General features: G+C 34.6%; 1 protein-coding gene across 1 annotated transcript; it reads right to left on the bottom strand.

Annotated features, from left to right (window-relative positions):
• Positions 1 to 10,769: 10,769 nt before the first annotated feature.
• LOC128550205 (uncharacterized) lies at positions 10,770 to 12,002 on the bottom strand. The gene is made up of 3 exons (XM_053528727.1): positions 11,918 to 12,002; positions 11,067 to 11,705; positions 10,770 to 10,879 (listed from the first exon to the last, which is right to left on the bottom strand). The coding sequence occupies exons 1-3, from the start codon at positions 12,000 to 12,002 to the stop codon at positions 10,770 to 10,772; spliced, it is 834 nt and encodes a 277-aa protein (XP_053384702.1).
• Positions 12,003 to 14,218: the final 2,216 nt, after the last annotated feature.

The following is a 14,218-nucleotide window of genomic DNA, read 5'->3' as shown; positions in this document are numbered from 1 at the left end:
TGAAATGCCTATAATTTTAAACATATTTTGGAAGTGTCAAGTAATAGAGTCATAACACATGCCCCGAAGTCTAGTCTTTACCTCACAAGACTAGAGCAGTTTTACCTGAATAGTTTTACCTATCCCAGGTAAAACATATTTGAGCGGCACCCGCTTAGCTCAATATGTAGAGCGCTAATCTACGGATCGCGGGGTCGTGAGTTCGATCCCCGAACTCGGTGTACTAGTATGTTCTCCGTGACGATTTGATGAAATACATTGTGTCTGATATAATTCGTCCTCCACCTCTGTTTCATGTGGGGAAGTTGGCAGTTACTTGCGGAGAACATGTGTGTACTGGCACAGAATCCAAAACCACTGGTTAGGTTAACAGCCCGTCGTTACATAACTGAAACACTGTTGAAAACGGCGTTAAACCCAAAACAAACTGTTACCTAATTGATTTTCCATGAAAGTTGTTTCAATTCAATGAAAATCACAACGAACTAGTGTGTTTATCTAGACGATTTGCATCACATCTCGTTGGTTGTATCTTTCTGTGTCACCTTTTCTAGCGTACTCATTTCATACGAAAAGTATAACAACCAATTCGTTGTGATAATCATGTAAAGATGTCTGGAGCATACCTTGAAATCTGTTTAAATTATTATCTTCAAACTTTGCATATATGTAGGTGGTGATTGGAGATATGAAGAGTGCATGGACCGAGCCGGAAGGCCAAAGGTTAACGTCACAAACTATTTGATCGCAAAGGTCAAATGTGTCCGTCATGTGTCGTGCCAGGAGCACAATTTAGAATCTGTTAAAAGTTTTGAATATAGGAGGTGGTGGGCAGATAATGTGTAGAGTACAACAAACCATATTACTCCAAACCCTAAATCCTACATTTACCCATTCTTCCGCCATATTTTAATGATTTCTTCTGCCTTATAATCCCGTCACCGCCACCGCACAAAACCCCAAACATGCCACCATCCGCCGCAACATTAATCTCAACTCCAGACACTCCCCTAGATGAAATTGTTAAGTTTACTACCTTCTCTTCTGATTTAAAACTTCCGGTGCATATTACATGTAAACTGTTCTAGAGTTCATTAAAATGATGATAAGATGATGGAAATAATGACACGTCGGAAAGCACCTTAAGTAGGTACTTGTATACGAAATATACAAAACAGATGTATAAAGGTAAACAACTCTTACATCTTTTATAAACAGTCTAGAAATAGTTAGCGTTCCTGGATTATTTTTTTACGTTTAACTCATGGACCTTCAAGTTTTTTTATTCGTTAGATTCATTCGAATCAACGCTGACCGACTAGGGACTGCACACGTTAATTTAAAAATTTGCATTTTATGAAATTTACAAAACTTTTCAAGCAAAGATTAATAGAAATCTGCCCCCTGAAAGAGGAGATCACAAACATGTAATGCATTGACCTCGAAATGGAAACGAGTGAATTATGGTAAAAACACTATTTAGAACTAGCATTTTTGTGGGGCTGAGGAGTAATAGGGGTGTAATGTGGACAAGGGAATGATAATAATGTAATGTTTAGGGAAAATATCAACTTAAAGGAAGACAAGAAACTAAAAGTAAAATATACAGAGAGATAGGTAGGTAGGTAGGTAGTTTTCTCTATAGTCACATAGGAAATACTAGCCTCGACCCTGGAGGTCATGTTTGTAACGAAACATAATTCATTGAAGGGATATGATAGAGGGGAACTTAAGGAACATTGCTAGGAATTTGTTTAGAAATTGGGCCAGCGCTTTCAGAGAAATTTTTCAAAAAAAAATCCATATTGGACCATTTTCATCAAGCTCAGTATTGCATGTGAAGTAGTTGAAATTTAGTTGCATCTTGTTAATGAAATATGGTATAATGTGTCATACAAAAATGTGTTCGTTACATTTTTGGTTTTACTGCTTATTATATTTGGAAAAGATCTCGATCGCTTTCATTTCCATTGAATTTCCAAGTTTTAATTTTATTCATGGAAAAAATGTCTACCGTGATTCGCGTAACTGCTCAACAGTAATTTTCAGAGGGTGATCTTTTTCGAAACAGAATATTTTTCTTATATTTTTTATGTAAAATGACATCTCTCTTTTATTATTATTTTTTTTTATTATTATTTTATTTTGGTAAGAAGACATTATGTATGACTAACTATACAAATGTATATGTTTTTTATAATTTAAATACCCTTAAATACTAAAAATGATATCTCAAAATATTTGTTCATATGAAAGAAAGAAGGAACTGAATTCGTATAATGTACCATATCGTCATATAGAAAAAATCTGCGGTGGCCATGTTTGTTTATGAAATAGATTTTTTAATATAGTTGGCATAGGGTGAACCACGGAACATTTCTGCGCAATTATTTCCAAATCGGGACAGTGTCCGCACCGTTTTTCTATTTTGTACTATATGGACAACATCATAATTTCATTTTATTCACCTTTACGTCTACAGTGACCGCGACAAGTGTTGAACGAATATCATTTAATTTACATCGTGCATTTTAGTGTATTATTTATCACTCTCTTGTCAGCATTTTCCTTACATACCTGTCAATAGGTAAGACGGCCTTAAATGGAAGTTTATTTTATTGATTTTTTACTTTCCTTATTACTTTTGGCAGGTTTTGTTTTATCTGTCTGTGACACTCTGACTTGCTTCCTATGAGCCATCTTCTTTTGGACATTGAAACTCTCCAAGATATCCTTCCTGAATTGATTCACCATGACCATTAAGAACAGCTTTATAATTTTCTTATACACATTAATTATTTGTTTGTTTCTGAGCTCTTTATTAACTGTCTCTGTATCAAAATCTTCATTTCTTTTTATACTGATGTCTACAACCTCACAAAACTGATTACATAACTCACTCTGTTCATTATTTCAGTTCTGATATGTTCAAACAAACTGCCACCATACTTATTCAATTTTTCATCAATTAATAGAGACAAACATATTTCAGTAAGCTTTTTGAAAAAGTGGAAGAGTTCATCAGAAATGTTGGTAAGTGATCTATTACATTTTTGCCTTCTACTAACATCTAGCAAAGACTCTGGCTCATTGGTGGTGGATATAGCATGATGTTCGTCTAGCTTTAACCCATCTAGACTACTGACAGCTAGCACAGATTCTTCAAACAATGCTTGACCTGAGACATCTGTCTTATACATATGGCTTCTTTTCTTCTGTATATATTTATGTCTTATTTTTGCAATACAGTAACCCCCTACATGGCGTACTCGTGCATGTGATGCATTTGATACGGCTCTGCTTGATATAGTTCTCTGACTGACAGTAAACAGTTCAGCTTTCTTCTTCAACAAATACTTTCTAATTTCATTAGAAATATTGAAACAGATATGTAGATGATCTTCACTGAAGCTTGTGTTTTCAAAAAGCATTAAACAATTCATTCTGAATTCAGCACTGATTTGGTAAGTATGTACTTTACTGTAAAATTCAGAGAGATTTTTTGCTGACACAGGCTCTGCCGGGTTAATCTTTAAATCTCCAATGAAAGATGAAAATTTACTGTATTCATTCTTGCAGAACTGGATATATTTATGTTGGTCTATCTCTTTCAGTATCTTGTTACTATTGTACTGCATTGGAGTTTTCACAGTTTTACATTCAATATTATTCAGAATTGTTTCCAAATTCAAATCAGTAGGAAGATTGACCGACTCATTTTGTAAATCTGTTATTAATGAAATAAGTTCATCAAACTCACTGTCAAATTCTTCTGTTGTTGGTTGCTGATCATATAATTCTGTGTCAGCCTGCACAGAATCTAAGGCCATTAAATCCTCTACAGTAAATAGTGTATCTGTGTCTGTTAAATGTTGCTCTCTGACATTTACCAAAGAATTGCATTTAATTAAACTGCATCATGAGGTAACAATCAATTTCATAAAAACCAATGATAAAATGCTACTTTTATACTGACTGTTTAATTTTATATGTTATATTACAGTATTTAGCACATAGCAATCAGTCAGCATGACAGAAACCAGACAAATGTGGGACCAACCTTGATTAGGGCTGTCATTATACATGTCATGATATATTGCAATACATCAATTATGCAGGGTAGTGAAATACATAATTGAGCTGAGCCATGAGAAAACCATCATAGTACGTTTGCAATTAGCATGGATCCAGACCAGCCTCCGCATTCACGCAGTCTAGTTAAGATCCATGCTGTTCGGTAACAGTATCTCTAATTGCAATAGGCTTCAAAAGCGAACAGCATGGATCCTGACCGGACTGCTCGTATGCGCAGGCTGGTCTGGATCCATGCTTGTTGCAAATGCACTATGTTGGTTTTCTCATGGCGCGGCTCATATCACAGTTGTATAGCAACATTCAGGATACTATGATTTTGAATTCTTTTTATCTCCTCTAAACAATATCTATACAGTTTTAATAATAGTAAGTTTTAAAGGACATAATAAAATAAATTTCAAGAAAACATGAACTGAATAGAGCAGATGACCAATAGCCATAAAGTGCTTATCTGAAAAAAAAATGTTCAAAATGAAATGTATATAATTATGTGATTTTTTTCTCAACCAAAAAAAACATATGAATATCAAAAAAAAAGCATCGCCAAAAAAAACATACAACACTTGCATCCTGGTACAACATTGTTTTGATTTATATTGCAATACATCAGTATATCTTGACAGCCGTAATATTGATACACATATGTGGTATCCGTGCAGGCTGATCATGGTCTGCATAGTTTGCTATTCAATCAGTAAATTTTCAGTAAACATCCCTTCAAATAACAAATGGTACTGCCAAAATTGAAAGATGGAACAGTTCATTTTAGAAATTCAGCAGGATAAAGGTTAAGTAAAAGATGATTTGGTAAAGGCTGAGCTATTACTGAGCTTGTACAGTTTCACTATAGAGCTTACTATTATGGTGGTATGGTAGCCTTAGACTTAAGCATTCATGTGACGTTTGTCTCGGATTCAGAATCCGGCAAAAGATTTTTTCTTAAGAAAGTCAAAGATTAAAGTCAACGTAAATTAAGCACCTGGCTTTAAAGAACACCACAAAATAACTGTATTCTTTTATATTTCCATGATGGTATTTATACATGATTTGCATAAAAAATGAGATATACAAGTATTTACTTACAGATATTAGGCCAAGACAATGTGTTTAATGTCTCAACATTTTATTGAAAAACTAACAATATGAACAGAAATCAGTGTATTAACCCTTACATTGCTAAATCTCTATAATGAACTTGTCCATCTTTCAATTTGGACAGTACCATTGACAGTTAAAAGGGATGCTGAACAAAAAGACACTGACTGAATAGCGAACAGTGCAGATCTTGATCAGACTGCACATATGTGCAGGCTGATCATGATCTACACTGGTCGCAAAGGCAGAATCAATCGTGTCCAGCATGCTAAGGGTTAATTCAATTTCAGTATCTACAATGTAAGATATTATTCATCAATATTTTTGAAACTATGCTGAAAAGAAATTATCTGACCAGTGATACCACAGTGTGCACACACCTACTTCATAGCGAAAAAGTAGCACAGGATTGATAATAAATAATATGTATATCATGATTCAATTTCAATTTCACTTATGCTTCTTAGATTTTTTATAGAGGAAAGTTTAGTCTATATAATTATACTGTAGGTTATCCATTCATTAAAAAGTACATACTCAAAAGAAAACTGTTTTAGCACTTTCATGGAGTAAAACTGTATTACAAAATAAGATTTTGATGATTTAAATTCAACAGCTTTGGAATTCATTGTATAGTATTGTTGAAAGATTATTGGCCCGTTATAAAAAAAAGATATGGTAAAATAAAAGCACTGTTTCCTCTATTAAAACAACTTGAATTTGTTAAATGATGAGAGATTACATAATCAGAAACTGTTAAAAAGTTCATATAATGTAATGTTTGTATGAGAATGCATGTCCTATTGAAAGTTATGAATTCAGAAAATTACCCCCTTTTGTGAATGATGGAAAACATCACTTGAAAGAAATATATGTTATGTAATAACTTCATGTAATCACTGATTCCATTCATTACAGACCTATATTTAATTTAGATATTTATTTGAACATCCAGGCATAAAACAAGCTTTTACATGTACCCTATGTACAGTCAAACCTTTGTATAAAGACCATACTTGGGAAATGTAAAAAGTGGTCTCTTAACGACATGTATAGTAACATTGTTTATTGTCAGTGAAAAAAAATGTGGCTTTTCAAGACATGTTTAATAGTTGTGGCCTTTATATGTAGGAGGTTTTTTCGCACAGGTTTCACTGTATTTCGAATGTATACTTTTACTGACTAAAGCTTCTCTTTTCTAACAACACAAGTAGACTTGAGCCAGTCTATATATAGAAAATCATTTATATGATTCAACTAAAATAAAATAATGGGTATTCAGAGGAGGGATCATTAACAAATTAGACTGGCTTATGCCTACTGAATAGCAGCTGTATAGCTACTTAACAGTATATGGCAAATGCATGTAGTATAGAAAAAATTATTTGAGCCACGCCATAAGAAAACCAACATAGTGCGTTTGCAACCAGCATGGATCAAAACCAGCCTGTGCATCCGCGCAGTCTGGTCAGGATCCATGCTGTTCGCTAACAGTTTTTCTAATTCCAAAGGCTTTGAAAGCGAACAGCATGGACCCTGACCAGACTGCGCAGATGGGTCGCAAAGCCACTATGTTGGTTTTCTCATGGCGCAGCTCATTTGAAGTCTTTATCAATACTTTTAATTGAAAGGAATGTAATGTAAATCAAATACTCAAATAAATACGTACTCTGCTGCAGACAATATTTCATTTTATTGTTGAGTTTACCTTTACATTTAAAAAAAAAGTACAAAATGAAAATTATATTTTTACTAGTGTTGTCAGGTAAAATAATTCTGTTAATTATTTCAGAATCTCAGTAATGTTTGGAGGAGGATTTAAGCATAGTTTATAAACTCTGTATTGAATAAACCTTCATGCAGTTAACAGAAATTAAAAACTATGATTATTTTCAGGCTGCTCTCAAGAGTAAAGGAAGATCCTAATGGCTTTGTGGAAGTCAACAAGTTGTACACCTCATTTGAATTTGAAATGGTAGAAAGAGGTATTGACTTAAAGGTACCAAAAATGGTGTTTCTTGGTCACATTGTAAAGGTATTCCCAAATGCTAGAAAGGAAAGAAAAACTGGGAACACTAATTCCAAAGTTACTACCTACCATGGAATCACTCTTTTACCCATAGAAAGTTTTAAGCCAGTGAAATCTATCAATATTAAGGAAATAAATGGATTCCTTGCTAATGATGTTACAGGGACTGAGGAGCATGAGCAAAGTATTAAGTGTACTATAGACAGCCACTGCACTAGTAATGGGAACAGAATAGTTAAAGTAATAATTTTTTTGACAATGGAGAGTGGGCTTTAGAAGTAAGCGGGATATCTATTGACCTATAAAAAATATATATATATCTCCAATAAATTTTCTGGAGACCAAATTGGCATTGACCTTGTCGTCAATATTGCACGTAAAATAGCCTTATGCGTAGGAGCAGAACTTACAAAAAAACGTGATTATGACTAGGTATCACATTTTAGATACATGGAAATCTTCAGCTGTACAAGGCAAACGACTCAGATCAGTAGTATGCAACAGAGTATGTCCCATGAATTCAATTTGTCAAATGCCAAAAAATGACATTTAATAACACTAAATCAAAAGATGCTTCCGAGAAAGAAAACAATACCCCAATTTCAAGTAAGACTGATGTTAAAGACAATGCAAATAATAACACTCATAATAAAGTATCAGGACCAGCCTTTTCAAAGGATGATGTGAAGAAAATGATCCCAGGAGCCACTGATGAGATGGTGGAACTAATACTAAGTCAGGCTCAAAATGCTAGCAGAGATCCCCGTGGTAGAAGATGGGCTCAAGAAATTATCTCAGTTTGTTTGCAATGGTTCTGTACGAGTCTACACTCATACGAAGCATTTAGAGCGACTCAATATCTTGTCCTCCCATCCCGATCAACACTGATTCAGTATAAGAGTCGTGTGAAGCACGAAGCAGGTTTTGACGACAGTGTGTTCTCATGAATGCATGAAGAAGCAAAGAGAAAAGACATTCCAATTGAAGGATATACAGGAGGGCTAATAATAGATGAAATGTACATTCAGTCTGATATCAATATTTAAGGATAGTTTTGGATGGTTAGGGCATTTGAGGTACAATTTAAGTAAAGGGAAAAATGAGAAAGTGCTGGGTACACATGCATTGCAGCTGGTCTTTCTTGGAGTCACAGGATTTAGATTTCCAATAGCTCATTTCATCTTGGATGGTATCCAAGCATTTGGGATTTACCCCTTGTTCTGGGAAGCTGTGGACTGTTTGGTTTCAACACCGTTTATACCTGTATGGATGTTGCACAGTGCAACAGGACATTCATGCACATTAATATTGGCACCAACACTACATACACTACTCAGTGCCCTTGTAACTTTGCCAGTATGATTTTTATGATAGACTCTAAACATGTCATAAAAAGATACGAAACAATATCATTAAAAGTGGAATATCTAAATCTTCAACTAGACTCCTTACTTTAGAAACTTCACATACAATACAATGGCAAATGTGCATTGACTGTTATAGATGGGACAAAACTAACGCTCTGCAACTTCATAGAAAATTGACCAATGAGCACCTGTATCCATCAAACCAACAAAAAATGAGGAATCATCTAGCAGAAGACGTTCTTGATTCGGAAATGCTTAATTTAATGATGCAGTACCAGAAATATCTTGGAGAAAAGGGATGTGTTTTGAATGGCGTTATTGAAATTCTTAAAATGACCTCGAAAATGATAAACATATTTAAGGATATGCGTCCTGTTAAAACTTCAGATGACCCAAGATTGGAGGAACTTTCCCTTGTAGCCCAGTGGTTTGAAACCTGGAAAACTACTGCTCTAAATAATGCTTCAGTTGAAACCAAGGACAGGGGCAAATTAATATTGTCATTACAATGCCATGAAAACAGTTAGTCATGCATAGTCGGTTTTATTCAACTGTGTAAAATGTTTCTAAAAAACAAGTCTACAGTTTACATAACTCCTAGGCTAATAAATTCAGATGTTGTTGAAAACACCTTTAACCAGCAAAGATCATCATACCATGGTGCAAAACCAAATGCACTGCAGTACAGAAGGGCCTTAAAAAGTATTGTTCTTGGACAAAAAGTAGTGTCCCAGAAAGCAAATGCAGGTAAAAATCGTGCTGCTGCTCTTCCATATGAGTTTTCTTTGAAGCAATACAAAACAATAAAAAAGAAAATCAAAAGAAAACACTGCATACAGTAAAATAAAAGTAATTAGGATGTAAAGTGTACAGAACTTGGGAAACAGAATTCCACATGTCAGAATTTGTTCCTGAACTATTAATCATTAACTGTCTCAAAATTGAACCTTAAAAGGACATCCCTCAGAAGCACCTAGAACAAAGCAAACAGTGAAAATTGCAGCTAGATTAGGTTTAATTGAGTCTGTTCATGAGCGTGAAAGGAAATCCTGTTGCACTTAACACGTGTTGTTGTGAAGTATGTGAAATCTGAAAAGAAAATCTCCTGGAAGCATCAAGAACAAAGCAAACAGTGAAAATTGCAGACTAAGTTAACAGTGAAAATTGCAGACTAAGTTTGATTGAGTCTGTTTAAGAGCATGAAAGGAAATCTAAATCCTGTTGCACTTAACACCTGTTGTTGTGAATTATATAAAATCTGAAAAGAAAATCTCCTGGAAGCATCAAGAACAAAGCAAACAGTGAAAATTGCAGACTTGACTGAGTTAGTTCCCAGTCAGTATTGGAAATCTAAATCCTGTTCTGGACATTCATGGTATGTGCATGTAAAAACTGACAGGATTATTTTGGAATCCCACTAACCTACAAAATGTGTTACCACAAATCCTCAAGTTTCAACAAATGGAACTAACACAGCATGACACAGTGAAGATTAAACCGCTGATGTGCCACAGTCATAACTTACAGGTAATTATAAGTTTCATTTTTACCTATTTATATGTGATCTGCAACAACTTATGTCTTCCATTGGTTCCATGGAGGACTCACTCAGGAACTGTCTTACAACTTCTGGTTCTTGAATGACACTGAATTGTGGGTTGAAGTTGATAACTCTTAAGCCCCTGGTTTCTCGTGCTCTTCCCAGTGCAAGTTGTCCAGGCTTAAATATCTGACGACAATCAACTTCCAGACTGTAATTAATTAAAAGATTTAGAGTACAATTTGCAAAATTTAAACAAAACAATGACACATTAATTTTCTTAACACACTGCCTTTTAAATTCAGACATCAATATTTATGCTATTTGAAATCTTTTTATTTTGCCTGCTCTTTCTTCTGGTTTGAAATATAACCATGCATTTCTATTGAAATGTGTTTTCCAAGACAATACAACGAAGTCCCATGAAATTTGCAAATTGTACTTTTGTTGATAGTACATCTGTTTACCTATTACAAAGTAGCGGCTGGAGGACATACTATTGAAATAAAGAAATGACTTAAAATCTACCCCTAATTTTATTTTATCACTGTGTGTAGGTTCATTCATTTCATTGAACTTCACTTTCTATTTAATAGAAAAACTTTTTATTAATCATGTTAACAGAACCATTAACAGTAAAAAATTACCAGTCAAGTGTTAGGCCCTGTGATTTGTGTATACTAATGGCAAAACTGAGCTTGATCTGATACTGAACTCTAACAGTAACATCAGTATTCATGGTAGGACTGAAAACTGAAATGATAAGAGCATAATTAGTTTTAATACAGTTAATATGTTGTGAAACAAATTGCAGCACTTCGCAGTATTATTCTACTTTTGCTTTTAAATATTTTAAGATATCCATTTTAGTACTATTTTAACCTTAAAACACTGATAAATTCAAGTGTTCAATGAATAATAAGAAAATTGAGTTGTTTACCTGAAAATTTGATTTTTCCCATTGGCAATTTCATATTCAATGATGAGAATTCCACAATTGGACCATTTTCAATGACTGTGCCCTGTAGACCATTCACTAACTTGTCCGAAAGATTACGTAGCAACATGACGGGTGTCTCTTTCTTAAGCCAAAGAGTTTGTGGTGCAAGTATTTTGTTTAAGTACTTGCGGTCACCCTCATCAGTTGATTTATATTCGTATAACTCACCTGGAAAATCCACTGTACACTGCCTATTGTAATCTTCAACTTGCTCATTTGTTGAAAACAGTTTAATACAACGGTCTTTTTTTAAAGGTCTCTGTAAACTTTCAATAAATAGTGCAGTTTCTGCTGATAAAATTCCAGCTGAAACTTCATGAATAGCATGTATAAGGTCCTTCTCAGATTGCCTTACTACTGTCGTGAGGGTTATTCTATGTGGCAGTACTTCGGAAAACAACTTGCTTTCAAAGCAAAATTCACCCTGCTCACCGTATAAGTGATTTGGAACTGGTAACAACTGTCTGAAATCACCAGACAGCAGTAGCTGGATACCACCAAAATGTTGATTCTCGTCCTTCAGTTTACAAACTTCATTAAGGCATTCAAAAAAGTTCTTACTTAGCATTGAACATTCATCTATGATAAGAACATCGGTGTTTTTATGTTTTTTCTTACGTCAGCAAACTTTACATTGTTCTCAATAACATGTCTTATTTCTTTAGAAGTAAACCTTCCGTCCCAAATGCCCGACCACCTGTGTATTGTTTGCGCAGAGTCATACAGGCAACACGCAATTCCGGTGGTGGCCGTAACTGCGACAATTTTGTTTTGAGACTTTAATGTTTTACCCGTTCCTGCGGCGCCCAGTAATAAAAGATTGAGTCCACTTGAAATGAATTCAACTGCCGCTAACTGATCACAATTCAATGCCATTTTTTCACTTTTAAAACACTTAAAAACACCACGCATATAGGATTACACAATAATTGACATATGACGCTGTTTTGGTTTCTAACTTTCAGATATACTTCATTATTGGAAGCCGGGCCACAGAGGCGAGCCCCCAGAATGGACCAATCGGAGACGCGTTTACAAATACGATGCGTGCGCAATCCCTTCGAAGTATGGCTGCATATAGATTGTTATTTACACGGTGGAGAGGAAAATCGTTGTTTCGCCGAAGTGTTGTCTGAAAGGCTACCAGTTTGACATGTAAGTGTATTTATTTACTGTATTTATTAGGAATGTAGTGCAACTTTGGTGCTGAACGGCGAATATTACGTATTTTAGCCGGTCTATAGACTTCGCAGTTTTGCGGTCAGGAGTCTTCCGACCAGAATATGTGTCCACTTTGAGGCGTCACATTGCATGTACAAAATAAAGTTCGTGGAAAACAAATAATGTTTGAGTGAGAGGCATTCAAACCACGTAAATTGAGACCAAAATTTCGGAAATCGACCCAAGATTGTATGAGAAATTGACGTTAGAAACGTTGACATTAGTTTTTCCTCATTGAGAATGCTTCAGAGAAAAACGCCTTTAGAGAAAATACCCATATACTTCTATATTTTGTTTGAAACTATTTATTTGATTGTAATATGAATATCTGATAGTGTTTTACAGGATTTTGATGAAATTTTTTATTTTTTAAAACGCGAGTTGGGGAGGGGGTTGTAGTGAGTGGGTTGGGGGAGGGGGTGTCCAGGTCACGCGCCGGGCACCTGTGTCCCCGAAATGTCTTTCTTTATTAAAATTCATTACCATTCTTCTTACAATGTAAGTTTACTTCAAAGTTTTTATGAACTTCGCTACGTAATGAAACTACAAGAAAAATGATGTGGAAAAGATATGTTTTGTATGCATTTTTTACGTGACTTCTTCGAGAAAATGTTGGTCCTTAGTTTGCGCTATAAGACCGGGCCTTATTCAACACATGCTTACTAGGCTAGTTCTAATAAGTTTTATATATATATATATGTAAAATAATTTCCAGTGTCATGTTATAAAACATTTATTGAATGGCTTGCCGGTTGATAGCAAGCCACTCAATAAATGTATAAAATGAACTTGAAAATGTTCATACGTCCGTTTGTCAGTCCGTCACACTTCTTGTCGGAGGATAACTCAAAATATAGTAAAGGTACCAAGTTGTTACTTTACACAATGATAAAGCTCATTGAGAAAAAGTGCAGTGACAAAAAACCATAACTCTAGGTCTTCCAATTTTTTAATTATGTCCTATTTTGAAAACCTTATCTGGGGCCTAACTCGAACATTCCTTTCTTGATAGTGTTAATGTTTGCTTTAAATTCATTTGGTGACCCTAATTAAAGTCTGACAAGAATACTGTCATGCTACTTTTAGACATTTATATATTATATTATATACTTTGTTGTCTTGTTGTGACGTCATTTTTATGACGTCTTTTCTATACACATGTTTTTCTTACCAGACGTTAGAAAAAGAACTTAAAAGAGGATGGAATTATACAACATTTTATTGATAACACTTTTTCTGACTTTACTGAAAACAACATCATCAACAACAAACAAAAACAATAACAAGTGCTTTTGAGTGGAATAGATTTGAATTTAAAAAAAAACAACATATCTTTATTCAATGTGTGCATTTTATTTTTTTTCACGAAGTTTGACTAAAACGAAAACACTAATTGAATAGAAAAGTATGAAAAAAGGTTAGATATTATTAATCTAATTGTAATCGGTCCGTACTAACGCTCGGGTATTTCCGTGTGATTACGTAATCTTCGTCTCCTACTTCGGTATTCTTCGATATTCTACATTAATACAGCCCAGACAACACATGACTTACCGTATCCGGTAAATGCTTAAATGGCATACGGAGAATACATTATCAAACGGAATTTTGCCGATCGTCTTTACTGGTCCTAAACTCTAAACGACCTTTTTTCTTCATATTATTGCTCGACAAGATAACCCTTCTTAACGTGTCGGGTCATACTCCAGCACAATCAGTCATTAAGGTAATTCTTCACGTTTGGTAAACCGGAAGTGTTAACGTAACGTCATTTATCCGGAAAACGTAGAATAAAGCCTTTATTCGGCGTGCGGAAATGAAACTCATTTAAGGAAATAATTGCAACCCGTAAGTAAATTTGTTATAATAAC

The sequence above is a fragment of the Mercenaria mercenaria genome, chromosome 17 (assembly GCF_021730395.1).
Source record: "Mercenaria mercenaria strain notata chromosome 17, MADL_Memer_1, whole genome shotgun sequence".
Taxonomy (NCBI): Eukaryota; Metazoa; Mollusca; class Bivalvia; order Venerida; family Veneridae; genus Mercenaria; species Mercenaria mercenaria.
The sequence above is the reverse complement of the archived record's forward strand: the minus strand, read 5'-3'. Positions and strand labels throughout refer to the sequence as shown.

Coding starts and splice junctions, on each gene's coding strand:
- LOC128550205 (XM_053528727.1), bottom strand. CDS start 12,002: ATGGCATTGAATTGTGATCAGTTAGCGGCAGTTGAATTCATTTCAAGT. Junction 11,706..11,917: donor ACTGGGCGCCGCAGGAACGG/GTAAAACATTAA, acceptor TTCTTATCATAG/ATGAATGTTCAATGCTAAGT. Junction 10,880..11,066: donor GGGAAAAATCAAATTTTCAG/GTAAACAACTCA, acceptor TTATCATTTCAG/TTTTCAGTCCTACCATGAAT.